At 45.8% G+C, this 27,980-nt stretch overlaps 1 protein-coding gene across 2 annotated transcripts in view; it reads right to left on the bottom strand.

Moving 5' to 3' along the window:
* The window catches only part of LOC129822350 (phosphatidylinositol 4,5-bisphosphate 3-kinase catalytic subunit beta isoform-like), a 110,608-nt gene that overhangs the window by 17,156 nt on the left and 65,472 nt on the right, over nucleotides 1–27,980 (bottom strand). For both annotated transcript variants that reach the window (XM_055880569.1, XM_055880570.1), the window contains exons 5-7: nucleotides 27,713–27,951; nucleotides 22,112–22,294; nucleotides 17,516–17,683 (exon numbers count right to left, since the gene is read on the bottom strand). In XM_055880569.1, the coding sequence (XP_055736544.1) occupies nucleotides 17,516–17,683; nucleotides 22,112–22,294; nucleotides 27,713–27,951 (590 nt within the window). The remainder of the gene's footprint in view (nucleotides 1–17,515; nucleotides 17,684–22,111; nucleotides 22,295–27,712; nucleotides 27,952–27,980) is intronic.

Genomic DNA, 27,980 nt, shown 5'->3' with positions numbered 1-27,980 from the left:
GAGGAAAGAGAAGAGAGAAGGAACAGAGGAAAGAGAAGAGAGAAGGAACAGAGGAAAGAGAAGAGAGAAGGAACAGAGGAAAGAGAAGAGAGAAGGAACAGAGGTAAGAGAAGAGAGAAGGAACAGAGGAAAGAGAAGGAACAGAGGAAAGAGAAGGAACAGAGGAAAGAGAAGGAACAGAGGAAAGAGAAGGAACAGAGGAAAGAGAAGGAACAGAGGAAAGAGAAGGAACAGAGGAAAGAGAAGGAACAGAGGAAAGAGAAGGAACAGAGGAAAGAGAAGGAACAGAGGAAAGAGAAGGAACAGAGGAAAGAGAAGAGAGAAGGAACAGAGGAAAGAGAAGAGAGAAGGAACAGAGGAAAGAGAAGAGAGAAGGAGAAGAGGAAAGAGAAGAGAGAAGGAACAGAGGAAAGAGAAGAGAGAAGGAACAGAGGAAAGAGAAGGAGGGAAGGAACAGAGGAAAGAGGAAAGAGAAGGAACAGAGGAAAGAGAAGAGAGAAGGAACAGAGGAAAGAGAAGGAACAGAGGAAAGAGAAGAGAGAAGGAACAGAGGAAAGAGGAAAGAGAAGGAACAGAGGAAAGAGGAAAGAGAAGGAACAGAGGAAAGAGAAGAGAGAAGGAACAGAGGAAAGAGAAGAGAGAAGGAACAGAGGAAAGAGAAGGAACAGAGGAAAGAGGAAAGAGAAGGAACAGAGGAAAGAGAAGGAACAGAGGAAAGAGGAAAGAGAAGGAACAGAGGAAAGAGAAGGAACAGAGGAAAGAGAAGGAACAGAGGAAAGAGAAGAGAGAAGGAACAGAGGAAAGAGAAGAGAGAAGGAACAGAGGAAAGAGAAGAGAGAAGGAACAGAGGAAAGAGAAGGAACAGAGGAAAGAGAAGAGAGAAGGAACAGAGGAAAGAGAAGAGAGAAGGAACAGAGGAAAGAGAAGAGAGAAGGAACAGAGGAAAGAGAAGGAACAGAGGAAAGAGGAAAGAGAAGGAACAGAGGAAAGAGAAGGAGAGGAAAGAGAAGAGAGAAGGAACAGAGGAAAGAGGAAAGAGAAGGAACAGAGGAAAGAGAGGAACAGAGGAAAGAGAAGAGAGAAGGAACAGAGGAAAGTGAAGAGAGAAGGAACAGAGGAAAGAGGAAAGAGGTGGAACAGAGGAAAGAGAAGGAACAGAGGAAAGAGAAGAGAGAAGGAACAGAGGAAAGAGGAAAGAGAAGGAACAGAGGAAAGAGAAGGAACAGAGGAAAGAGAAGGAACAGAGGAAAGACAAGGAACAGAGGAAAGACAAGGAACAGAGGAAAGACAAGGAACAGAGAAAAGAGAAGAGAGAAAAGAGAAGAGAGAAGGAACAGAGGAAAGAGAAGAGAGAAGGAACAGAGAAAAGAGGAAAGAGAAGGAACAGAGGAAAGAGAAGGAACAGAGGAAAGAGAAGGAACAGAGGAAAGAGAAGGAACAGAGGAAAGAGAAGAGAGAAGGAACAGAGGAAAGAGAAGAGAGAAGGAACAGAGGAAAGAGGAAAGAGAAGGAACAGAGGAAAGAGAAGAGAGAAGGAACAGAGGAAAGAGAAGAGAGAAGGAACAGAGGAAAGAGGAAAGAGAAGGAACAGAGAAAAGAGAAGAGAGAAGGAACAGAGGAAAGAGAAGAGAGAAGGAACAGAGGAAAGAGAAGAGAGAAGGAACAGAGGAAAGAGAAGAGAGAAGGAACAGAGGAAAGAGAAGAGAGAAGGAACAGAGGAAAGAGAAGGAACAGAGGAAAGAGAAGGAACAGAGGAAAGAGAAGGAACAGAGGAAAGAGAAGGAACAGAGGAAAGAGAAGGAACAGAGGAAAGAGAAGGAACAGAGGAAAGAGAAGGAACAGAGGAAAGAGAAGAGAGAAGGAACAGAGGAAAGAGAAGAGAGAAGGAACAGAGGAAAGAGAAGAGAGAAGGAGAAGAGGAAAGAGAAGAGAGAAGGAACAGAGGAAAGAGAAGAGAGAAGGAACAGAGGAAAGAGAAGGAGGGAAGGAACAGAGGAAAGAGGAAAGAGAAGGAACAGAGGAAAGAGAAGAGAGAAGGAACAGAGGAAAGAGAAGGAACAGAGGAAAGAGAAGAGAGAAGGAACAGAGGAAAGAGGAAAGAGAAGGAACAGAGGAAAGAGGAAAGAGAAGGAACAGAGGAAAGAGAAGAGAGAAGGAACAGAGGAAAGAGAAGGAACAGAGGAAAGAGGAAAGAGAAGGAACAGAGGAAAGAGAAGGAACAGAGGAAAGAGGAAAGAGAAGGAACAGAGGAAAGAGAAGGAACAGAGGAAAGAGAAGGAACAGAGGAAAGAGGAAAGAGAAGGAACAGAGGAAAGAGAAGGAACAGAGGAAAGAGAAGGAACAGAGGAAAGAGAAGGAACAGAGGAAAGAGAAGAGAGAAGGAACAGAGGAAAGAGAAGAGAGAAGGAACAGAGGAAAGAGAAGAGAGAAGGAACAGAGGAAAGAGAAGGAACAGAGGAAAGAGAAGAGAGAAGGAACAGAGGAAAGAGAAGAGAGAAGGAACAGAGGAAAGAGAAGAGAGAAGGAACAGAGGAAAGAGAAGGAACAGAGGAAAGAGGAAAGAGAAGGAACAGAGGAAAGAGAAGGAGAGGAAAGAGAAGAGAGAAGGAACAGAGGAAAGAGGAAAGAGAAGGAACAGAGGAAAGAGAGGAACAGAGGAAAGAGAAGAGAGAAGGAACAGAGGAAAGTGAAGAGAGAAGGAACAGAGGAAAGAGGAAAGAGGTGGAAAAGAGGAAAGAGAAGGAACAGAGGAAAGAGAAGAGAGAAGGAACAGAGGAAAGAGGAAAGAGAAGGAACAGAGGAAAGAGAAGGAACAGAGGAAAGACAAGGAACAGAGGAAAGACAAGGAACAGAGGAAAGACAAGGAACAGAGGAAAGACAAGGAACAGAGAAAAGAGAAGAGAGAAAAGAGAAGAGAGAAGGAACAGAGGAAAGAGAAGAGAGAAGGAACAGAGAAAAGAGGAAAGAGAAGGAACAGAGGAAAGAGAAGGAACAGAGGAAAGAGAAGGAACAGAGGAAAGAGAAGGAACAGAGGAAAGAGAAGAGAGAAGGAACAGAGGAAAGAGAAGAGAGAAGGAACAGAGGAAAGAGGAAAGAGAAGGAACAGAGGAAAGAGAGGAACAGAGGAAAGAGAAGAGAGAAGGAACAGAGGAAAGAGAAGAGAGAAGGAACAGAGGAAAGAGGAAAGAGAAGGAACAGAGGAAAGAGAGGAACAGAGGAAAGAGGAAAGAGAAGGAACAGAGAAAAGAGAAGAGAGAAGGAACAGAGGAAAGAGAAGAGAGAAGGAACAGAGGAAAGAGAAGAGAGAAGGAACAGAGGAAAGAGAAGAGAGAAGGAACAGAGGAAAGAGAAGAGAGAAGGAACAGAGGAAAGAGAAGAGAGAAGGAACAGAGGAAAGAGAAGAGAGAAGGAACAGAGGAAAGAGAAGAGAGAAGGAACAGAGGAAAGAGAAGGAACAGAGGAAAGAGAAGGAACAGAGGAAAGAGAAGGAACAGAGGAAAGAGAAGGAACAGAGGAAAGAGAAGGAACAGAGGAAAGAGAAGGAACAGAGGAAAGAGAAGGAACAGAGGAAAGAGAAGAGAGAAGGAACAGAGGAAAGAGAAGGAACAGAGGATAGAGAAGAGAGAAGGAACAGAGGAAAGAGAAGAGAGAAGGAACAGAGGAAAGAGAAGAGAGTAGGAGAAGAGGAAAGAGAAGAGAGAAGGAACAGAGGAAAGAGAAGGAGGGAAGGAACAGAGGAAAGAGGAAAGAGAAGGAACAGAGGAAAGAGAAGGAACAGAGGAAAGAGAAGGAACAGAGGAAAGAGAAGAGAGAAGGAACAGAGGAAAGAGAAGAGAGAAGGAACAGAGGAAAGAGAAGAGAGAAGGAACAGAGGAAAGAGAAGAGAGAAGGAACAGAGGAAAGAGAAGAGAGAAGAAACAGAGGAAAGAGAAGGAACAGAGGAAAGAGGAAAGAGAAGGAACAGAGGAAAGAGAAGGAGAGGAAAGAGAAGAGAGAAGGAACAGAGGAAAGAGGAAAGAGAAGGAACAGAGGAAAGAGAAGAGAGAAGGAACAGAGAAAAGAGGAAAGAGAAGGAACAGAGGAAAGAGAAGGAACAGAGGAAAGAGAAGAGAGAAGGAACAGAGGAAAGAGAAGAGAGAAGGAACAGAGGAAAGAGAAGAGAGAAGGAACAGAGGAAAGAGGAAAGAGAAGGAACAGAGGAAAGAGAGGAACAGAGGAAAGAGAAGAGAGAAGGAACAGAGGAAAGAGGAGAGAGAAGGAACAGAGGAAAGAGAAGAGAGAAGGAACAGAGGAAAGAGGAAAGAGAAGGAACAGAGGAAAGAGAAGAGAGAAGGAACAGAGAAAAGAGGAAAGAGAAGGAACAGAGGAAAGAGAAGGAACAGAGGAAAGAGAAGAGAGAAGGAACAGAGGAAAGAGGAAAGAGAAGGAACAGAGGAAAGAGAAGGAACAGAGGAAAGAGAAGGAACAGAGGAAAGAGAAGGAACAGAGGAAAGAGAAGGAACAGAGGAAAGAGAAGGAACAGAGGAAAGAGAAGGAACAGAGGAAAGAGAAGGAACAGAGGAAAGAGAAGGAACAGAGGAAAGAGAAGGAACAGAGGAAAGAGAAGAGAGAAGGAACAGAGGAAAGAGGAAAGAACAGAGGAAAGAGGAAAGAACAGAGGAAAGAGAAGAGAGAAGGAACAGAGGAAAGAGGAGAGAGAAGGAACAGAGGAAAGAGAAGAGAGAAGGAACAGAGGAAAGAGAAGAGAGAAGGAACAGAGGAAAGAGAAGAGAGAAGGAACAGAGGAAAGAGAAGAGAGAAGGAACAGAGGAAAGAGAAGAGAGAAGGAACAGAGGAAAGAGAAGAGAGAAGGAACAGAGGAAAGAGAAGGAACAGAGGAAAGAGAAGGAACAGAGGAAAGAGAAGGAACAGAGGAAAGAGAAGGAACAGAGGAAAGAGAAGGAACAGAGGAAAGAGAAGGAACAGAGGAAAGAGAAGGAACAGAGGAAAGAGAAGGAACAGAGGAAAGAGAAGGAACAGAGGAAAGAGAAGGAACAGAGGAAAGAGAAGAGAGAAGGAACAGAGGAAAGAGAAGAGAGAAGGAACAGAGGAAAGAGAAGAGAGAAGGAACAGAGGAAAGAGAAGAGAGAAGGAACAGAGGAAAGAGAAGAGAGAAGGAACAGAGGAAGGAGAAGAGAGAAGGAACAGAGGAAAGAGAAGAGAGAAGGAACAGAGGAAAGAGAAGAGAGAAGGAACAGAGGAAAGAGAAGAGAGAAGGAACAGAGGAAAGAGAAGGAACAGAGGAAAGAGAAGGAACAGAGGAAAGAGAAGGAACAGAGGAAAGAGAAGGAACAGAGGAAAGAGAAGGAACAGAGGAAAGAGAACAGAGGAAAGAGAAGGAACAGAGGAAAGAGAAGAGAGAAGGAACAGAGGAAAGAGAAGAGAGAAGGAGAAGAGGAAAGAGAAGAGAGAAGGAGAAGAGGAAAGAGAAGAGAGAAGGAACAGAGGAAAGAGAAGAGAAGGAACAGAGGAAAGAGAAGAGAGAAGGAACGGGGGAAAGAGAAGAGAGAATGAACAGAGGAAAGAGAAGAGAGAAGGAACGGGGGAAAGAGAAGAGAGAATGAACAGAGGAAAGAGGAAAGAGAAGGAACAGAGGAAAGAGAAGAGAGAAGGAACAGAGGAAAGAGAAGGAACAGAGGAAAGAGAAGAGAGAAGGAGCAGAGGAAAGAGGAAAGAGAAGGAACAGAGGAAAGAGGAAAGAGAAGGAACAGAGGAAAGAGAAGAGAGAAGGAACAGAGGAAAGAGAAGAGAGAAGGAACAGAGGAAAGAGAAGAGAGAAGGAACAGAGGAAAGAGAAGAGAGAAGGAACAGAGGAAAGAGAAGAGAGAAGGAACAGAGGAAAGAGGAAAGAGAAGGAACAGAGGAAAGAGAAGGAACAGAGGAAAGAGAAGGAACAGAGGAAAGAGAAGGAACAGAGGAAAGAGAAGGAACAGAGGAAAGAGAAGGAACAGAGGAAAGAGAAGAGAGAAGGAACAGAGGAAAGAGAAGAGAGAAGGAACAGAGGAAAGAGAAGAGAGAAGGAACAGAGGAAAGAGAAGAGAGAAGGAACAGAGGAAAGAGAAGAGAGAAGGAACAGAGGAAGGAGAAGAGAGAAGGAACAGAGGAAAGAGAAGAGAGAAGGAACAGAGGAAAGAGAAGAGAGAAGGAACAGAGGAAAGAGAAGGAACAGAGGAAAGAGAAGGAACAGAGGAAAGAGAAGGAACAGAGGAAAGAGAAGGAACAGAGGAAAGAGAAGGAACAGAGGAAAGAGAAGGAACAGAGGAAAGAGAAGGAACAGAGGAAAGAGAAGGAACAGAGGAAAGAGAACAGAGGAAAGAGAAGGAACAGAGGAAAGAGAAGAGAGAAGGAACAGAGGAAAGAGAAGAGAGAAGGAGAAGAGGAAAGAGAAGAGAGAAGGAGAAGAGGAAAGAGAAGAGAGAAGGAACAGAGGAAAGAGAAGAGAGAAGGAACAGAGGAAAGAGAAGAGAGAAGGAACGGGGGAAAGAGAAGAGAGAATGAACAGAGGAAAGAGGAAAGAGAAGGAACAGAGGAAAGAGAAGAGAGAAGGAACAGAGGAAAGAGAAGGAACAGAGGAAAGAGAAGAGAGAAGGAACAGAGGAAAGAGGAAAGAGAAGGAACAGAGGAAAGAGAAGAGAGAAGGAACAGAGGAAAGAGAAGAGAGAAGGAACAGAGGAAAGAGAAGAGAGAAGGAACAGAGGAAAGAGAAGGAACAGAGGAAAGAGGAAAGAGAAGGAACAGAGGAAAGAGAAGGAACAGAGGAAAGAGGAAAGAGAAGGAACAGAGGAAAGAGAAGGAACAGAGGAAAGAGAAGGAACAGAGGAAAGAGAAGAGAGAAGGGAAAGAGGAAAGAGAAGAGAGAAGGAACAGAGGAAAGAGAAGAGAGAAGGAACAGAGGAAAGAGAAGAGAGAAGGAACAGAGGAAAGAGAAGGAACAGAGGAAAGAGAAGAGAGAAGGAACAGAGGAAAGAGAAGGAACAGAGGAAAGAGAAGAGAGAAGGAACAGAGGAAAGAGGAAAGAGAAGGAACAGAGGAAAGAGAAGGAACAGAGGAAAGAGAAGAGAGAAGGAACAGAGGAAAGAGAAGGAACAGAGGAAAGAGAAGAGAGAAGGAACAGAGGAAAGAGAGAAGGAACAGAGGAAAGAGAAGAGAGAAGGAACAGAGGAAAGAGAAGAGAGAAGGAACAGAGGAAAGAGAAGAGAGAAGGAACAGAGGAAGGAGAAGAGAGAAGGAACAGAGGAAAGAGAAGAGAGAAGGAACAGAGGAAAGAGAAGAGAGAAGGAACAGAGGAAAGAGAAGAGAGAAGGAACAGAGGAAAGAGAAGAGAGAAGGAACAGAGGAAAGAGAAGAGAGAAGGAACAGAGGAAAGAGAAGGAACAGAAGAAAGAGAAGGAACAGAGGAAAGAGAAGGAACAGAGGAAAGAGAAGGAACAGAGGAAAGAGAAGGAACAGAGGAAAGAGAAGGAACAGAGGAAAGAGAAGGAACAGAGGAAAGAGAAGAGAGAAGGAACAGAGGAAAGAGAAGAGAGAAGGAACAGAGGAAAGAGAAGAGAGAAGGAGAAGAGGAAAGAGAAGAGAGAAGGAGAAGAGGAAAGAGAAGAGAGAAGGAACAGAGGAAAGAGAAGAGAGAAGGAACAGAGGAAAGAGAAGAGAGAAGGAACGGGGGAAAGAGAAGAGAGAATGAACAGAGGAAAGAGGAAAGAGAAGGAACAGAGGAAAGAGAAGAGAGAAGGAACAGAGGAAAGAGAAGGAACAGAGGAAAGAGAAGAGAGAAGGAACAGAGGAAAGAGGAAAGAGAAGGAACAGAGGAAAGAGGAGAGAGAAGGAACAGAGGAAAGAGAAGAGAGAAGGAACAGAGGAAAGAGAAGAGAGAAGGAACAGAGGAAAGAGAAGAGAGAAGGAACAGAGGAAAGAGAAGGAACAGAGGAAAGAGAAGGAACAGAGGAAAGAGGAAAGAGAAGGAACAGAGGAAAGAGAAGAGAGAAGGAACAGAGGAAAGAGGAGAGAGAAGGAACAGAGGAAAGAGAAGAGAGAAGGAACAGAGGAAAGAGAAGAGAGAAGGAACAGAGGAAAGAGAAGAGAGAAGGAACAGAGGAAAGAGAAGAGAGAAGGAACAGAGGAAAGAGAAGAGAGAAGGAACAGAGGAAAGAGAAGGAACAGAGGAAAGAGAAGGAACAGAGGAAAGAGAAGGAACAGAGGAAAGAGAAGGAACAGAGGAAAGAGAAGGAACAGAGGAAAGAGAAGAGAGAAGGAACAGAGGAAAGAGAAGAGAGAAGGAACAGAGGAAAGAGAAGAGAGAAGGAACAGAGGAAAGAGAAGAGAGAAGGAACAGAGGAAAGAGAAGAGAGAAGGAACAGAGGAAGGAGAAGAGAGAAGGAACAGAGGAAAGAGAAGAGAGAAGGAACAGAGGAAAGAGAAGAGAGAAGGAACAGAGGAAAGAGAAGAGAGAAGGAACAGAGGAAAGAGAAGGAACAGAGGAAAGAGAAGGAACAGAGGAAAGAGAAGGAACAGAGGAAAGAGAAGGAACAGAGGAAAGAGAAGGAACAGAGGAAAGAGAACAGAGGAAAGAGAAGGAACAGAGGAAAGAGAAGAGAGAAGGAACAGAGGAAAGAGAAGAGAGAAGGAGAAGAGGAAAGAGAAGAGAGAAGGAGAAGAGGAAAGAGAAGAGAGAAGGAACAGAGGAAAGAGAAGAGAAGGAACAGAGGAAAGAGAAGAGAGAAGGAACGGGGGAAAGAGAAGAGAGAATGAACAGAGGAAAGAGAAGAGAGAAGGAACGGGGGAAAGAGAAGAGAGAATGAACGGGGGAAAGAGGAAAGAGAAGGAACAGAGGAAAGAGAAGAGAGAAGGAACAGAGGAAAGAGAAGGAACAGAGGAAAGAGAAGAGAGAAGGAGCAGAGGAAAGAGGAAAGAGAAGGAACAGAGGAAAGAGGAAAGAGAAGGAACAGAGGAAAGAGAAGAGAGAAGGAACAGAGGAAAGAGAAGAGAGAAGGAACAGAGGAAAGAGAAGAGAGAAGGAACAGAGGAAAGAGAAGAGAGAAGGAACAGAGGAAAGAGAAGAGAGAAGGAACAGAGGAAAGAGGAAAGAGAAGGAACAGAGGAAAGAGAAGGAACAGAGGAAAGAGAAGGAACAGAGGAAAGAGAAGGAACAGAGGAAAGAGAAGGAACAGAGGAAAGAGAAGGAACAGAGGAAAGAGAAGGAACAGAGGAAAGAGAAGAGAGAAGGAACAGAGGAAAGAGAAGAGAGAAGGAACAGAGGAAAGAGAAGAGAGAAGGAACAGAGGAAAGAGAAGAGAGAAGGAACAGAGGAAAGAGAAGAGAGAAGGAACAGAGGAAGGAGAAGAGAGAAGGAACAGAGGAAAGAGAAGAGAGAAGGAACAGAGGAAAGAGAAGAGAGAAGGAACAGAGGAAAGAGAAGAGAGAAGGAACAGAGGAAAGAGAAGAGAGAAGGAACAGAGGAAAGAGAAGAGAGAAGGAACAGAGGAAAGAGAAGAGAGAAGGAACAGAGGAAAGAGAAGGAACAGAGGAAAGAGAAGGAACAGAGGAAAGAGAAGGAACAGAGGAAAGAGAAGGAACAGAGGAAAGAGAAGGAACAGAGGAAAGAGAACAGAGGAAAGAGAAGGAACAGAGGAAAGAGAAGAGAGAAGGAACAGAGGAAAGAGAAGAGAGAAGGAGAAGAGGAAAGAGAAGAGAGAAGGAGAAGAGGAAAGAGAAGAGAGAAGGAACAGAGGAAAGAGAAGAGAGAAGGAACAGAGGAAAGAGAAGAGAGAAGGAACGGGGGAAAGAGAAGAGAGAATGAACAGAGGAAAGAGGAAAGAGAAGGAACAGAGGAAAGAGAAGAGAGAAGGAACAGAGGAAAGAGAAGGAACAGAGGAAAGAGAAGAGAGAAGGAACAGAGGAAAGAGGAAAGAGAAGGAACAGAGGAAAGAGGAAAGAGAAGGAACAGAGGAAAGAGAAGAGAGAAGGAACAGAGGAAAGAGAAGAGAGAAGGAACAGAGGAAAGAGAAGAGAGAAGGAACAGAGGAAAGAGAAGGAACAGAGGAAAGAGGAAAGAGAAGGAACAGAGGAAAGAGAAGGAACAGAGGAAAGAGGAAAGAGAAGGAACAGAGGAAAGAGAAGGAACAGAGGAAAGAGAAGGAACAGAGGAAAGAGAAGAGAGAAGGGAAAGAGGAAAGAGAAGAGAGAAGGAACAGAGGAAAGAGAAGAGAGAAGGAACAGAGGAAAGAGAAGAGAGAAGGAACAGAGGAAAGAGAAGGAACAGAGGAAAGAGAAGAGAGAAGGAACAGAGGAAAGAGAAGGAACAGAGGAAAGAGAAGAGAGAAGGAACAGAGGAAAGAGGAAAGAGAAGGAACAGAGGAAAGAGAAGGAACAGAGGAAAGAGAAGAGAGAAGGAACAGAGGAAAGAGAAGAGAGAAGGAACAGAGGAAAGAGAAGGAACAGAGGAAAGAGAAGGAACAGAGGAAAGAGGAAAGAGAAGGAACAGAGGAAAGAGAAGGAACAGAGGAAAGAGGAAAGAGAAGGAACAGAGGAAAGAGAAGAGAGAAGGAACAGAGGAAAGAGGAGAGAGAAGGAACAGAGGAAAGAGAAGAGAGAAGGAACAGAGGAAAGAGAAGAGAGAAGGAACAGAGGAAAGAGAAGAGAGAAGGAACAGAGGAAAGAGAAGAGAGAAGGAACAGAGGAAAGAGAAGAGAGAAGGAACAGAGGAAAGAGAAGAGAGAAGGAACAGAGGAAAGAGGAAAGAGAAGGAACAGAGGAAAGAGAAGGAACAGAGGAAAGAGAAGGAACAGAGGAAAGAGAAGGAACAGAGGAAAGAGAAGGAACAGAGGAAAGAGAAGAGAGAAGGAACAGAGGAAAGAGAGAAGGAACAGAGGAAAGAGAAGAGAGAAGGAACAGAGGAAAGAGAAGAGAGAAGGAACAGAGGAAAGAGAAGAGAGAAGGAACAGAGGAAGGAGAAGAGAGAAGGAACAGAGGAAAGAGAAGAGAGAAGGAACAGAGGAAAGAGAAGAGAGAAGGAACAGAGGAAAGAGAAGAGAGAAGGAACAGAGGAAAGAGGAAAGAGAAGGAACAGAGGAAAGAGAAGAGAGAAGGAACAGAGGAAAGAGAAGGAACAGAAGAAAGAGAAGGAACAGAGGAAAGAGAAGGAACAGAGGAAAGAGAAGGAACAGAGGAAAGAGAAGGAACAGAGGAAAGAGAAGGAACAGAGGAAAGAGAAGGAACAGAGGAAAGAGAAGAGAGAAGGAACAGAGGAAAGAGAAGAGAGAAGGAACAGAGGAAAGAGAAGAGAGAAGGAGAAGAGGAAAGAGAAGAGAGAAGGAGAAGAGGAAAGAGAAGAGAGAAGGAACAGAGGAAAGAGAAGAGAGAAGGAACAGAGGAAAGAGAAGAGAGAAGGAACGGGGGAAAGAGAAGAGAGAATGAACAGAGGAAAGAGGAAAGAGAAGGAACAGAGGAAAGAGAAGAGAGAAGGAACAGAGGAAAGAGAAGGAACAGAGGAAAGAGAAGAGAGAAGGAACAGAGGAAAGAGGAAAGAGAAGGAACAGAGGAAAGAGGAGAGAGAAGGAACAGAGGAAAGAGAAGAGAGAAGGAACAGAGGAAAGAGAAGAGAGAAGGAACAGAGGAAAGAGAAGAGAGAAGGAACAGAGGAAAGAGAAGGAACAGAGGAAAGAGGAAAGAGAAGGAACAGAGGAAAGAGAAGGAACAGAGGAAAGAGGAAAGAGAAGGAACAGAGGAAAGAGAAGAGAGAAGGAACAGAGGAAAGAGGAGAGAGAAGGAACAGAGGAAAGAGAAGAGAGAAGGAACAGAGGAAAGAGAAGAGAGAAGGAACAGAGGAAAGAGAAGAGAGAAGGAACAGAGGAAAGAGAAGAGAGAAGGAACAGAGGAAAGAGGAAAGAGAAGGAACAGAGGAAAGAGAAGGAACAGAGGAAAGAGAAGGAACAGAGGAAAGAGAAGGAACAGAGGAAAGAGAAGAGAGAAGGAACAGAGGAAAGAGAAGAGAGAAGGAACAGAGGAAAGAGAAGAGAGAAGGAACAGAGGAAAGAGAAGAGAGAAGGAACAGAGGAAGGAGAAGAGAGAAGGAACAGAGGAAAGAGAAGAGAGAAGGAACAGAGGAAAGAGAAGAGAGAAGGAACAGAGGAAAGAGAAGAGAGAAGGAACAGAGGAAAGAGAAGAGAGAAGGAAGAGAGGAAAGAGAAGAGAGAAGGAACAGAGGAAAGAGAAGGAACAGAGGAAAGAGAAGGAACAGAGGAAAGAGAAGGAACAGAGGAAAGAGAAGGAACAGAGGAAAGAGAAGGAACAGAGGAAAGAGAAGGAACAGAGGAAAGAGAAGGAACAGAGGAAAGAGAAGGAACAGAGGAAAGAGAAGAGAGAAGGAACAGAGGAAAGAGAAGAGAGAAGGAACAGAGGAAAGAGAAGAGAGAAGGAGAAGAGGAAAGAGAAGAGAGAAGGAGAAGAGGAAAGAGAAGAGAGAAGGAACAGAGGAAAGAGAAGAGAGAAGGAACAGAGGAAAGAGAAGAGAGAAGGAACGGGGGAAAGAGAAGAGAGAATGAACAGAGGAAAGAGGAAAGAGAAGGAACAGAGGAAAGAGAAGAGAGAAGGAACAGAGGAAAGAGAAGGAACAGAGGAAAGAGAAGAGAGAAGGAACAGAGGAAAGAGGAAAGAGAAGGAACAGAGGAAAGAGGAGAGAGAAGGAACAGAGGAAAGAGAAGAGAGAAGGAACAGAGGAAAGAGAAGAGAGAAGGAACAGAGGAAAGAGAAGAGAGAAGGAACAGAGGAAAGAGAAGGAACAGAGGAAAGAGGAAAGAGAAGGAACAGAGGAAAGAGGAAAGAGAAGGAACAGAGGAAAGAGAAGGAACAGAGGAAAGAGGAAAGAGAAGGAACAGAGGAAAGAGAAGGAACAGAGGAAAGAGAAGAGAGAAGGGAAAGAGGAAAGAGAAGAGAGAAGGAACAGAGGAAAGAGAAGAGAGAAGGAACAGAGGAAAGAGAAGAGAGAAGGAACAGAGGAAAGAGAAGGAACAGAGGAAAGAGAAGAGAGAAGGAACAGAGGAAAGAGAAGGAACAGAGGAAAGAGAAGAGAGAAGGAACAGAGGAAAGAGGAAAGAGAAGGAACAGAGGAAAGAGAAGGAACAGAGGAAAGAGAAGAGAGAAGGAACAGAGGAAAGAGAAGGAACAGAGGAAAGAGAAGGAACAGAGGAAAGAGGAAAGAGAAGGAACAGAGGAAAGAGAAGGAACAAAGGAAAGAGGAAAGAGAAGGAACAGAGGAAAGAGAAGGAACAGAGGAAAGAGAAGAGAGAAGGAACAGAGGAAAGAGAAGAGAGAAGGAACAGAGGAAAGAGAAGAGAGAAGGAACAGAGGAAAGAGAAGAGAGAAGGAACAGAGGAAAGAGAAGAGAGAAGGAACAGAGGAAAGAGAAGAGAGAAGGAACAGAGGAAAGAGAAGAGAGAAGGAACAGAGGAAAGAGAAGGAACAGAGGAAAGAGAAGGAACAGAGGAAAGAGAAGGAACAGAGGAAAGAGAAGGAACAGAGGAAAGAGAAGGAACAGAGGAAAGAGAAGGAACAGAGGAAAGAGAAGGAACAGAGGAAAGAGAAGGAACAGAGAAAAGAGAAGGAACAGAGAAAAGAGGAAAGAGAAGGAACAGAGGAAAGAGGAAAGAGAAGGAACAGAGGAAAGAGAAGGAACAGAGGAAAGAGAAGGAACAGAGGAAAGAGAAGGAACAGAGGAAAGAGAAGAGAGAAGGAACAGAGGAAAGAGAAGAGAGAAGGAACAGAGGAAAGAGGAAAGAGAAGGAACAGAGGAAAGAGAAGGAACAGAGGAAAGAGAAGAGAGAAGGAACAGAGGAAAGAGGAAAGAGAAGGAACAGAGGAAAGAGGAAAGAGAAGGAACAGAGGAAAGAGAAGGAACAGAGGAAAGAGAAGGAACAGAGGAAAGAGAAGAGAGAAGGAACAGAGGAAAGAGGAAAGAGAAGGAACAGAGGAAAGAGAAGGAACAGAGGAAAGAGAAGAGAGAAGGAACAGAGGAAAGAGAAGGAACAGAGGAAAGAGAAGAGAGAAGGAACAGAGGAAAGAGGAAAGAGAAGGAACAGAGGAAAGAGAAGAGAGAAGGAACAGAGGAAAGAGAAGGAACAGAGGAAAGAGGAAAGAGAAGGAACAGAGGAAAGAGAAGGAACAGAGGAAAGAGGAAAGAGAAGGAACAGAGGAAAGAGAAGGAACAGAGGAAAGAGAAGGAACAGAGGAAAGAGAAGAGAGAAGGAACAGAGGAAAGAGAAGAGAGAAGGAACAGAGGAAAGAGAAGAGAGAAGGAACAGAGGAAAGAGAAGAGAGAAGGAACAGAGGAAAGAGAAGAGAGAAGGAACAGAGGAAAGAGAAGAGAGAAGGAACAGAGGAAAGAGAAGGAACAGAGGAAAGAGAAGGAACAGAGGAAAGAGAAGGAACAGAGGAAAGAGAAGGAACAGAGGAAAGAGAAGGAACAGAGGAAAGAGAAGGAACAGAGGAAAGAGAAGGAACAGAGGAAAGAGAAGGAACAGAGGAAAGAGAAGGAACAGAGGAAAGAGAAGGAACAGAGGAAAGAGAAGGAACAGAGGAAAGAGAAGGAACAGAGAAGAGAGAAAAGAGAAGGAACAGAGAAAAGAGGAAAGAGAAGGAACAGAGGAAAGAGGAAAGAGAAGGAACAGAGGAAAGAGAAGGAACAGAGGAAAGAGAAGGAACAGAGGAAAGAGAAGAGAGAAGGAACAGAGGAAAGAGAAGAGAGAAGGAACAGAGGAAAGAGGAAAGAGAAGGAACAGAGGAAAGAGAAGGAACAGAGGAAAGAGAAGAGAGAAGGAACAGAGGAAAGAGAAGGAACAGAGGAAAGAGAAGGAACAGAGGAAAGAGAAGGAACAGAGGAAAGAGAAGGAACAGAGGAAAGAGAAGGAACAGAGGAAAGAGAAGGAACAGAGGAAAGAGAAGGAACAGAGGAAAGAGAAGGAACAGAGGAAAGAGAAGGAACAGAGAAGAGAGAAAAGAGAAGGAACAGAGAAAAGAGGAAAGAGAAGGAACAGAGGAAAGAGGAAAGAGAAGGAACAGAGGAAAGAGAAGGAACAGAGGAAAGAGAAGGAACAGAGGAAAGAGAAGAGAGAAGGAACAGAGGAAAGAGAAGAGAGAAGGAACAGAGGAAAGAGGAAAGAGAAGGAACAGAGGAAAGAGAAGGAACAGAGGAAAGAGAAGAGAGAAGGAACAGAGGAAAGAGGAAAGAGAAGGAACAGAGGAAAGAGGAAAGAGAAGGAACAGAGGAAAGAGAAGGAACAGAGGAAAGAGGAAAGAGAAGGAACAGAGGAAAGAGGAAAGAGAAGGAACAGAGGAAAGAGAAGGAACAGAGGAAAGAGAAGGAACAGAGGAAAGAGAAGGAACAGAGGAAAGAGAAGGAACAGAGGAAAGAGAAGAGAGAAGGAACAGAGGAAAGAGAAGAGAGAAGGAACAGAGGAAAGAGAAGGAACAGAGGAAAGAGAAGGAACAGAGGAAAGAGAAGGAACAGAGGAAAGAGAAGAGAGAAGGAACAGAGGAAAGAGAAGAGAGAAGGAACAGAGGAAAGAGAAGGAACAGAGGAAAGAGAAGGAACAGAGGAAAGAGAAGGAACAGAGGAAAGAGAAGGAACAGAGGAAAGAGAAGAGAGAAGGAACAGAGGAAAGAGAAGAGAGAAGGAACAGAGGAAAGAGAAGGAACAGAGGAAAGAGAAGAAGGGAAAGAACAGAGGAAAGAAGAAAGAGAAGGAACAGAGGAAAGAGAAGAGAGAAGGAACAGAGGAAAGAGAAGGAACAGAGGAAAGAGAAGGAACAGAGGAAAGAGAAGGAACAGAGGAAAGAGAAGAGAGAAGGAACAGAGGAAAGAGAAGAGAGAAGGAACAGAGGAAAGATGAAAGAGAAGGAACAGAGGAAAGAGAGAGAGAAGGAACAGAGGAAAGAGAAGGAACAGAGGAAAGAGAAGAGAGAAGGAACAGAGGAAAGAGAAGGAACAGAGGAAAGAGAAGAGAGAAGGAACAGAGGAAAGAGAAGAGAGAAGAGAAGGAACAGAGAAAAGAGAAGAGAGAAGGAACAGAGAAAAGAGAAGAGAGAAGGAACAGAGGAAAGAGGAAAGAGAAGGAACAGAGGAAAGAGAAGAGAGAAGGAACAGAGGAAAGAGAAGAGAGAAGGAACAGAGGAAAGAGGAAAGAAGGAACAGAGGAAAGAGAAGAGAGAAGGAACAGAGGAAAGAGAAGGAGAGGAAAGAGAAGGAGAGGAAAGAGAAGGAGAGGAAAGAGAAGGAGAGGAAAGAGAAGGAGACGAACAGAGGGAAGAGAGGGAGAGGAATATAGTAAAGTGAAGGAGAGGAACAGAGTAAAGTGAAGGAGAGGAACAGAGTAAAGTGAAGGAGAGGAACAGAGTAAAGTGAAGGAGAGGAACAGAGTAAAGTGAAGGAGAGGAACAGAGTAAAGTGAAGGAGAGGAACAGAGGGAAGAGGAAAGAGGGAGAGGAATAGAGTAAAGTGAAGGAGATGAACAGAGGGAAGAGGAAAGAGGGAGAGGAATAGAGTAAAGTGAAGGAGATGAACAGAGTAAAGTGAAGGAGAGGAACAGAGGGAAGAGGAGAGGAACAGAGGGGGAGGAGGAAATATTTTCATGAGTACGCAAGGAGAACATAATTTACTGTAGGAATAACACACACACACACTTAAGGTTGGGCAAGTCAAACTGTTGTCAAGCCGAGTAGATTTGCGAGGGTCAGCACAGCAGGAAAAACACTCCACATGACTGGCCCTCAGCTACAGCCCACAAACATGAACAAGCAGCACACTTCCTGCTGTCCACTAGCTCTGTGTGTGCGTGTAAAGGACATTTTGTTTTTGTAAGTGTGTTTGTATGTGTAAACGAGTGCGTTATTGAATGCTAAAGTGTGTACTGTATGTCAGTGTTTGTGCATTTAGGTCAGTGTCTATGTGACAGAGGAGTACATGTATATTTTTGTAATGTCTGATTACAGTACACCACCACAAGAACAGCCTGTCCTTCTCTCAACCTCTCCTCACTACCCTACTGGAGAGCTGCTGGGTAAACAGGCTTGTTGTGCTTGAAGCCCTACTCACTTCTCCTTCTGTCAAGCGTCCAACTACCACAAGACATCACTGTTTGACCGCCATCTTTCTTCTTTTCAGATCAGTGCAGATGCAGTCTTGTTGATGTTGACATTTAGTTGTGATAATTGACATTTGAAGTGCTAATGATTGTCAGGTGTGTCATTTACTGTCAGATGTCACCTGTCACCGTGGGACGTAGTCGTCACGGTAGTGTGCAATTAAGCCCTAATGAGCAATTCAACTGCACCTGACCTTTAGGACCAGGCGAAACGTCATAAAACACTCACTAACACATACCTGCACCTATATATGCACACACACACACACACACACACACACACACACACACACACACACACACTCTCTCTCTCTCTCTCTCTCTCTCTGTGTCTGTCGTGTAACTGACCGAGGGTCCCCTCCTCTTGGGGGGCAGGGGTAAGGGGGGGTTGGAGCTCTTTCGGTTGACCACAGCTCCGATGGCCGAGATCTCCTTCTCGAACATGGCCTGGACTGTGCTGACCTGGACTAGGGTCAGGTGGGGACACTCCTTCGCCTGGAGACAGGCTTTGATGTACTGGGACAGAGAAGAGAGGAGGTGTTAATACAGAGAGAACAATTCTCTATGCAGTCTTTGGTACACACATATCCAAATGTACATTTTAGGGTTGAGTGCCTTGCTAGATTTTTCACCTAGTCGGCTCGGGGAATTGGAACAGCAACCTTTTGATTACTGGCCCAACGCTCTTAACCGCTAGGCTACCTACCACCTCTTACAAATGTGAATGGCGCGCACACACAAAGGAGTTCTCTTTCAAGTTTTCGTTTCGGTATTTCACTTATGGAATACGTCCCCAGCGTATTCGTCCCCAGCGTATTCGTCCCCAACGTTTACGTCCCCAGCGTATTTGTCCCCAGCGTATTTGTCCCCAGCGTATTCGTCCCCAGCGTATTCGTCAGAAGCCTTTATAACACTATGCCAGCCATGATTGAGCAGCGTCTGAGTCATTCAAACACCTCTTCTCGCTTTTAATCAGAAAGCTTACCTCGACACAACTGCATTTTCCAGAACAAGCTAAACTGTCCACAGATGTGAGCTTACAATTCGCTCGCCAGGTTCTATTCTCAGGACTGTGCGGTGGTGACAATTTTCCTTTTCCTTCACCATAGTTAGAGGATTATATACAATTATTCACTAGCTAGCATCTGTGGTTTTACTTGGACAAGAAACGTTTTTACTACCGACCCCAAGCTATCTTTTGTAACCTGTTGTTTCAGAAACAGTATCCGGCCATCACACGAGTGCCACTGTCAGAGATAACCCACTAAATCACTAGCTATCGGACTAGCCTACCACGCTAGTTTTTTTCTGACAGCTAAAAACATAGGATCCACGCTATGGCGACAAAAACATCTCCCTCCCCAAACGAGGAGAAGCTCCCCGCATGAATCTGCTCCTGTGGAAACAAGATATCGGCCAAAGACACCCACTCTGTGTGCTCTGCTTGCCTTATCCTCTCCTGTCTCCTGTCCACACTGTGCCCTCTTCACTGTGAAGGGCCTCCGTCGCAGGCTAGCACGCCACGCTATCCTGAGTCAACAGGACCCTCCTAACATGGGGCCCGGCGACTCAGAGGCGATGGATATCCCCACGTGAAAACGTGACGGCTAGCGCTAGCTGCTAGCTGGGGCGACCAGCTCGACGCCATTGCCCTGCTGTTGGAGGACTCCAACAACCACCTGACGCCTCCCTGCTGGGCTTCCTGATTAGAAACGATCACAACTCCTTTTGGAATCGGATGGAAACGAAGACTCCTTCATCCCCTCAGGCCAGGCCACCAAGCCTCCTGCCGGGAAATCCGAAACCGGGCATGCAGGCGGGGAGTCATCAACACCAGTTCTCGGTGTGGACCTGCAGGACGTGTGCAAACACGCTGCTAATAAACTGGTGATTCCCTGTCCCAATGCAGTAGCAGAGACCACCACATCCAGCTACGAGGGTAAGAGGCTACCCAAACGGGCAGCCTGGAAATTACTACCAGTGTTCTCTGAATTCCTGGAGGAGGTTACCTGTACTGGAGTACACCAAGAACCCTGTCCAAGGTGGATCAGTGTTGAACTGTGTTACCGCAGACCTCAACCTGCGTCTGCTCAAAGCTGCTGTCCAGGCGTCAGGAAGAGTGATGGGGCTTATGATATCCCAGGAGAGGGCTTGATGGCTCAACCTATCCACGGTGTCTGATAGAGAGAGAAACTGAAGATCCTGGATGCTCCAGTAAACCCTAAAGGCCTTTTCGGTCCCACTGTCGAGATGATGCAGAAACGGTGCGTGGAGGAAAAAGAGGGAGGGAGAAGCCCTCCAGCTGTCTGCCCAGGAAGACACAGCACAGTGCCTCGCCGCACCTTCACCCAGGCTGCAGCAGGTCGACCCCCCTCAACCTTTAAAATCTCCAGATGCCCAGCCCCCCAGGCTGGGAGCTCAGGGCAGCAGAGAACCTTGGACCCCCTGGTTTAAGAAGCCTCCCTTCCCACCCATAGCACCAAGGACCCATACGCCCGATCCTAGATCTACGTGCTCTGAACAGGCACATGAGAAAGGATACGTTCTGTGCGCCCAGGCGATTGGTTCGTATCTGTTGACCTGAAGGACACTTATTTTCACATCTAAATATACCCTCCTCACAGGAAATTTCTCAGATTCCCTTTTCAAGGTGTAATCTATGAATTTATGGTACTCCTTCAGCCTCACTGTAACCTTGTGTTTTTACGAAGTGTACCGAGGCAGCCATAGCCCCACTCAGAAAGAGGCATTCGGTTGATGATGTACATAGACGATGGCTGCTGTGCGCGCAAACGAGACAAGAAGTCTTAGAACACAGTCAGCTACTCTTGGAACACCTGACATTTCTAGGTATCAGAATAAACACAGTAAAGAGCATTCTGATTCCCATGCAGACAATCTCTTTCCTAGGTTTAATCCTAGATTCAGTATCATTCAAAGCTTGCTTTTCAGTGGAACGTATAAGAACATTCCAAGATTGCAAAACAGTGCTAGGCAGCGGGAACCTGGCTGGTGTCTGTCAAAACATGCCTGAGGCAGCTAGGTTTTAGTAGTCATCCCATTAGGACGTTTGAATAGGAGAGTGTTTCAACGCTGGGTCTCCTCTCTAGTTCTGAGCCCAATACATCACAAACATCACCGTATACAGATCTCCATATATTGCATGGTAGCACTGCACCCCTGAAGATACCGGACTTTTCTTTTTATCCAGAAAAGTAGTCACGACGCATCTCTCTCGGGTTGGGGTGCGTCCCACGACGGCAGAACAGTCAACGGGGTGTGGAGACCCCATCTCCGTTCTACTCCGATAAACTGACAGGAACTCCTTACAGTGTCCTTAGCATTAAAGTTGTTCCTCCCATTTCTGGAGGGTCGTCATGTTCTAGTCAGAACAGACAATACCACTGTTGTGGCAAGGGGGACTGCAATCCTCTCACTTACACACACTGGAACACAGACTGATTATGTGGAGCAGTGTGCATCTCCAGTCACTGAGAGCTACTCATGTACCAGGAGTACTGAATCTGGGGGCAGATTTACTTTCCAGGGGGAACCCTCTATGCGGAGAGTGGAAGCTCCACCCAGAGGTAGCCAATCAGGTTTGGATGCCCCTCAGCATGCCAACAGTGGATCTTTATGTCCACTGTTCTTTTCCCTGAGGGATCAAGATACATTCAGGGGAGTGGATGTGTTGGCGCGCGAGTGGCCACGCATCCTCCTGTATGCATTGTGGCCTAACCCCGCCTTTATCCCTAAGATTATGAATCCATCTTTGATGCTTCTTTCCCTTGAGCTGGAAGCTGTTTATCCCCTACCGTTTCCCTCTCCGGAACATCAACGGTTGCATATGTTGTGTCCAGTACGCGCTCTGCACATCTACATGGACAAGATCAAGGAGTTTCGAAAATGTGATCAGCTGTTTGTTTCCTGGGTGAAACCTCACACAGGTAAAGCGCTCACTAAACAACGCCTCTCCCACTGGATAGTGGAAGCTATCACTTTGGCATACACAAGATAGGGTCTTCAGTCTCCTGCTGGCCTATGGGCTCATTCCACTGGAGGAATGGCTACGTCCTGGCTATATCTATCCAAGATATTTGCTCAGCAGCAAGTTGGGCTTCGCCTCATACATTTGCAACGTTTTAAAGGTCACTGCACCGACCCTGGCGCATACTGCTTTACGTGTAGGATCTTCTGAGGGGCAAAGCCAATGTGTGTGATATAGAGCACAGGGCAGTCGGTCGTCAGGATAAGCTTGTCTGGCAATACGGGAATCAGATTATCTCATAAGTGAAATACCGAAATGAATACTTGAAAGAGAACTTTAGGTTACGACCTTAACCACAGTTCTCTGATAGTATGAGTGAGGTATTTAACCAGACCACCCTCATTGCAGGAGCGAGGAAGAGGTGTTGCTTATTTTTGAATGACTCAGAGACGCTGCGTTGGACCTTTTATAGGGTAGGAGGGACACCCTTCCCCGACGTCTCAACATCCAGCCAATCATGGTTGGCTTAGTGTAATAAAGGCTTCTGACGATACTTACGTCTCACATAAGTAAAATACCTCACTCATACCATCAGAGAACCGGGGTTACGGTCGTAACCTAAAGACTTTCCTCAACCCTAACCTGACCGCTCCCTACACACGCTCTGACCTTGGAACATTGAGACTGGAACATTAACCGTTACGGTCGAAGAGAGTTTACTATTTATGATATTAATCATTAAGGAATGGTTGAGATACACAAGGTCATTTTCAGAGGAGAGTTGAGGTCAGCACAGCACAGAAACTCGAGGTTAAGAGATTGAGAAAGGGAGCTATTTGATGGTAAGAAAGAACTCTACAGAGGGTTTAGGGGTTAAAGGTGAAGGGATCATTGGGAAACATTAGGGTCCCTTTGCACTGTATGCACTGAGGTTTAGCCTAAGAGTAAGGGGTCACCTTGTACTGTATGAGGGGGTGGTCTCCACAGAGGAACTCCAGCTTATCGCTGACCCTCAGAACATACTGCTCGGCCTGGCGTCCCTCCTCCTCGGGGCCGTGGGTCGTTAGCCATTTCCTCAATGCCTGTTCCATCAGCTCACTGGGACTGGTGCTGGGCCACACCTTCAGACTGGCTGTGTCCTGGAGGGAGAAAACATTATCATCAACACAACAAACACACACAGAGACGAGAAAGAGATGGCGTGGTGCACTTAATGTTCTAAGCAAAAAAAGAAATGTCCTCTCACGGTCAACTGCGTTTATTTTTAGCAAACTTAACATGTGTAAATATTTGTATGAACATAAGATTCAACAACTGAGACGTAAACTGAACAAGTTCAGTTGGGGGGGGGGGGGGGGGGGGTCAAAATCAAAAGTAACAGTCGGTATCTGGTGTGGCCACCAGCTGCATGAAGTACTGCAGTGCATCCTCTCCTCATGAACTGCACCAGATTTGATACTTCTTGCTGTGAGATGTTACCTCACTCTTCCACCAAGGCACCTGCAAGTTCCCAGACATTTCTGGGGGAGAACGGCCCTAGTCCTCACCCTCCGATCCAAAAGGTACCAGACGTGCTCAATGGGATTGATATCCGGGCTCTTCGCTGGGCATGGAACACTGATATTCCTGTCTTGCAGGAAATCACGCACAGAACAAGCAGTATGGCTGGTGGCATTGTCATGCTGGAGGGTCATGTCAGGATGAGCCTGCAGGAAGGGTACCACATGAGAGGATGTCTTCCCTGTAACGCACATTGTTGAGATTGCCTGCAATGACAACAAGCTCAGTCCGATGATGCTGTGACACACCGCCCCAGACCATGACGGACCCTTCACCTCCAAATCGATCCTGCTCCAGAGTACAGGCCTCGGTGTAATACTCATTCCTTCGACGATAAACGTGAATCTGACTATCCCCCCTGGTGAGACAAAACCGCGACTCGTCAGTGAAGAGCACTTTTTGCCAGTCCTGTCTGGTCCAGTGACGGTGGGTTTGTGCCCATAAGCAACGTTGTGTCCGGTGATGTCTGGTGAGGGCCTGCCTTACAACAAGCCTACAAGCCCTCAGTCCAGCCTCTCTCAGCTTATTGCGGACAGTCTGAGCACTGATGGACTCGGTGTAACTCGGGCAGTTGTTGTTGCCATCCTGTACTTGTCCCGCAGGTGTGATGTTCGGATGTATCGATCCTGTGCAGGTGTTGTTACACGTGGTCTGCCACTGCGAGGACGATCAGCTGTCCATCCAGTCTCCCTGTAGCGCTGTTTTAGGAGTCTCACAGTATGGACATTGCAATGTATTGCCCTGGCCACATCTGCAGTCCTTATGCCTCCTTGCCTAAGGCACGTTCACGCAGATGAGCAGGGACCCTGGGCATCTTTCTTTTGGTGTTTTTCAGAGTCAGTAGAAAGGCCTCTTTAGTGTCCTAAGTTTTCCTAATTGTGACCTTAATTGCCTACCGTCTGTAAGCTATTAGTGTCTTAACTACCGTTCCAAAGGTGCATGTTCACTAATTGTTTATGGTTCATTGAACACGAATGGGAAACAGTGTTAACACCTTTTACAATTAAGTATTTGGATTTTTACGAATTATCTTTGAAAGACAGGATCCTGAAAAAGAGAAGTTTCCTTTTTTGCTGAGTTTATATTGCAAAGTGAAATCTCAAAGTAAGTGAGGAGAGAGAACAAGGGGGGGATATTAAAACAACAGAAAAACAGGGCGGTAAGGGATATAGATTCTCCTGCAGTGTGTGTCTGCTGCCTCGCAGACAAAGCTTAACACACAATCCCAGCCAGACACCGAAGGCTTAAAGAGCGTTCAGACAGACAAACGCACCCCCCCCCCCCCCCTTCTACCCAACCTGCCTTGAAGCCTGGTGCCCAACCTGGTCGTGAGGGCACAGCCTTCACCCACTCACAATGGCATGACAACCACCTGCTGCATATCACCATGGTGACACTGGCCAGAGTGGTCAAGTTCCAAATAGAGCAGTAGAAATTCTTCAAATGATTTCACATTTTCATTACAGCCAAGACTATGTGTACTTTCGGGTAATTGCCTCAAATACAATGATAACTATAGCACCTTGTACCTTCAAGTGAAACACTGCGGTTTTACAATGTAATGTCCAAGTAAATATAATGTAAACAGATAGTAAAATAAGGCTTTGTTATATCAGAGCAACTGAAAACCAGGCCAACCAACCAATTGAGTTAACAAGACTAGACAATAAAAGGTCCACTTCCTGTGCTTAATGTGGCTTACTGTGTTTGGACTCCTAAAAAACACACTGACTTCCTGCCACCATCCACCTGGACAGAAGAACACAGATAGTAAGGGTTTGAGCCATGTAGTGTGCAGTGAGCTATTGACCCTAGCGCACAATGCATGTGTGTGTTGATCTGAGCTGATCTGTTGGCATGCCACAGAATCTACACACACTTTTTTCAGATAGAACATACAGTAGTGTGTAGAGAGGTTGATAGTGAGGAGTGTGTGTGTGTGTGTGTGTGTGTGTGTGTGTGTGTGTGTGTGTGTGTGTGAGAGAGAGAGAGTGAGGCATAGAGAGAGAGAGGGGGGAAGAGAGGGAGAGAGTGCAAGAGATATGGTGTCAGCGTCCTCAGATGTCCTCTTTTTCCATATTTTTAATTAGTGGAGAGGCCCTTTGGGCAGGCACGTGTGTGTGAGTGTGTCACAAACTTCGGTGTCTCGGTGAGGATGGAACTGTGACTGATGGTGGTGGTGACCCATTTAGTGCCGTCACTCTGCCAGAGATTGGCTCAGTCCCCTGACCAGGCCCTATTTGGGTACCGCCCACTGTCCCATGACCCTATTTGGGGACCGCCCACTGTCCCATGACCCTATTTGGGGACCGTCCACTGTCCCATGACCCTATTTGGGGACCGTCCACTGTCCCATGACCCTATTTGGGGACCGTCCACTGTCCAATGACCCTATTTGGGGACCGTCCACTGTCCCATGACCCTATTTGGGGACCGTCCACTGTCCCATGACCCTATTTGGGGACCGTCCACTGTCCCATGACCCTATTTGGGGACCGTCCACTGTCCCATGACCCTATTTGGGGACCGTCCACTGTCCCATGACCAGGCCCTATTTGGGGACTGTCCACTGTCCCATGACCAGGCCCTATTAACAGGCCATTAACGGTCACATGACCAGTTCCTACTAACAGACCATTAACGGTCACATGACCAGGTCCTACTAACAGACCATTAACGGTCACATGACCAGGTCCTACTAACAGACCATTAACGGTCACATGACCAGGTCCTACTAACAGACCGTTAACTGTCACATGACCAGGTCCTATTAACAGACTTAACGGTCACATGACCAGGTCCTATTAGGGAATAGCCAACAGAAGATGAAAGGGAGGGGAGTATATTTTTGTGTGAGAGAGTTTGTTTACTAGTCTGTAGCCTACTGAGTATAACAAACATTAGTAACACCTTCCTAATATTCCCCCTCAGAACAGCCTCAATTTGTCGGGGCATGGACTCTACAAGGTGTTAAATGCGTTCCACATGGATGCTGGCCCATGTTGACTCCAATGCTTCCCACATTTGTGTGACATCAATAAGGGATCATAGCTTTCACCTGGTCAGACTATGTCACGGAAAGAGCAGGTGTTCCTAATGTTTGTAAAATCAGTGTCTGTCTGCATACTGTTGTCTGTGTGTGATGGCACCTAATTGATGACAGCTAAGGGTGTGAAGTATTGTAAATGTGACTACTGATTGATGACAGCTGAGGGTGTGTAGTATTGTAAATGTGACTACTGATTGATGACAGCTGAGGGTGTGTAGTATTGTAAATGTGACTACTGATTGATGACAGCTGAGGGTGTGTAGTATTGTAAATGTGACTACTGATTGATGACAGCTGAGGGTGTGTAGTATTGTAAATGTGACTACTGATTGATGACAGCTGAGGGTGTGTAGTATTGTAAATGTGACTACCGATTGATGACAGCTGAGGGTGTGTAGTATTGTAAATGTGACTACCGATTGATGACAGCTGAGGGTGTGTAGTATTGTAGATGTGACTACTGATTGATTACAGCTGAGGGTGTGTAGTATTGTAGATGTGACTACTGATTGATGACAGCTGAGGGTGTGTAGTATTGTAGATGTGACTACTGATTGATGACAGCTGGGGGGGTAGTATTGTAGATGTGACTACTGATTGATGACAGCTGAGGGTGTGTAGTATTGTAAATGTGACTACTGCTTGATGACAGCTGGGGGGTAGTATTGTAGATGTGACTACTGCTTGATGACAGCTGGGGGGGGGGGTAGTATTGTAGATGTGACTACTGATTGATGACAGCTGAGGGTGTGTAGTATTGTAGATGTGACTACTGATTGATGACAGCTGAGGGTGTGTAGTATTGTAGATGTGACTACTGATTGATGACAGCTGAGGGTGTATAGTATTGTAGATGTGACTACTGATTGATGACAGCTGAGGGTGTATAGTATTGTAGATGTGACTACTGCTTGATGACAGCTGAGGGTGTGTAGTATTGTAGATGTGACTACTGATTGATGACAGCTGGGGGGGGGGTAGTATTGTAGATGTGACTACTGATTGATGACAGCTGGGGGGGGGGGGGTAGTATTGTAGATGTGACTACTGCTTGATGACAGCTGGGGGGGGGGGTAGTATTGTAGATGTGACTACTGATTGATGACAGCTGAGGGTGTGTAATATTGTAGATGTGACTACTGATTGATGACAGATGAGGGTGTATAGTATTGTAGATGTGACTACTGATTGATGACAGCTGAGGGTGTGTAGTATTGTAGATGTGACTACTGATTGATGACAGCTGGGGGGGGGGGGGTAGTATTGTAGATGTGACTACTGATTGATGACAGCTGAGGGTGTATAGTATTGTAGATGTGACTACTGATTGATGACAGCTGAGGGTGTGTAGTATTGTAGATGTGACTACTGATTGATGACAGCTGGGGGGGGGGGGGGTAGTATTGTAGATGTGACTACTGATTGATGACAGCTGAGGGTGTATAGTATTGTAGATGTGACTACTGATTGATGACAGCTGAGGGTGTGTAGTATTGTAGATGTGACTACTGATTGATGACAGCTGGGGGGGGGGGGGTAGTATTGTAGATGTGACTACTGATTGATGATAGCTGGGGTGTGTAATATTGTAGATGTGACTACTGATTGATGACAGCTGAGGGTGTATAGTATTGTAGATGTGACTACTGATTGATGACAGCTGAGGGTGTATAGTATTGTAGATGTGACTACTGATTGATGACAGCTGAGGGTGTGTAGTATTGTAGATGTGACTACTGATTGATGACAGCTGGGGGGGTAGTATTGTAGATGTGACTATTGATTGATGACAGCTGAGGGTGTATAGTATTGTAAATACTACACACCACTCAAAGAGAGCGACAATGGCCTCGTTCACCCCATTGCTGGGCATATTTTGCTATGTATGCGTGTAAGTATTTCTGGTTGGAAATATTGTGCTCACAGTGTGTACAGATACTGTAGTTACCTGGGACTGGTCGAAGTGCATGGTGACTTTGAGGCTGGCCTCGGCCTGTTTGTCATTGACACCGTCTGTGTCGGTTGTGGCTCCTCCCCCTGGCTCCAGCTGCGGAGAGAAGCAGGCCTGCAGCCACTCGCTCCAGGTCATCAGCTGTACCCGCTGCATCTTCTCCTCGCTGATACGGAACATCTTACTGCGGAAGTCCTTCACCTCCTGGTCCTGAAGAGCGTCCAGCTCGTGGAGACCTGTGAATGGTTCATGAAGCTTCATAAGC

Source organism: Salvelinus fontinalis, chromosome 24 (assembly GCF_029448725.1).
Source record: "Salvelinus fontinalis isolate EN_2023a chromosome 24, ASM2944872v1, whole genome shotgun sequence".
In the NCBI taxonomy this organism is placed as follows: domain Eukaryota; kingdom Metazoa; phylum Chordata; class Actinopteri; order Salmoniformes; family Salmonidae; genus Salvelinus; species Salvelinus fontinalis.
The sequence above is the reverse complement of the archived record's forward strand: the minus strand, read 5'-3'. Positions and strand labels throughout refer to the sequence as shown.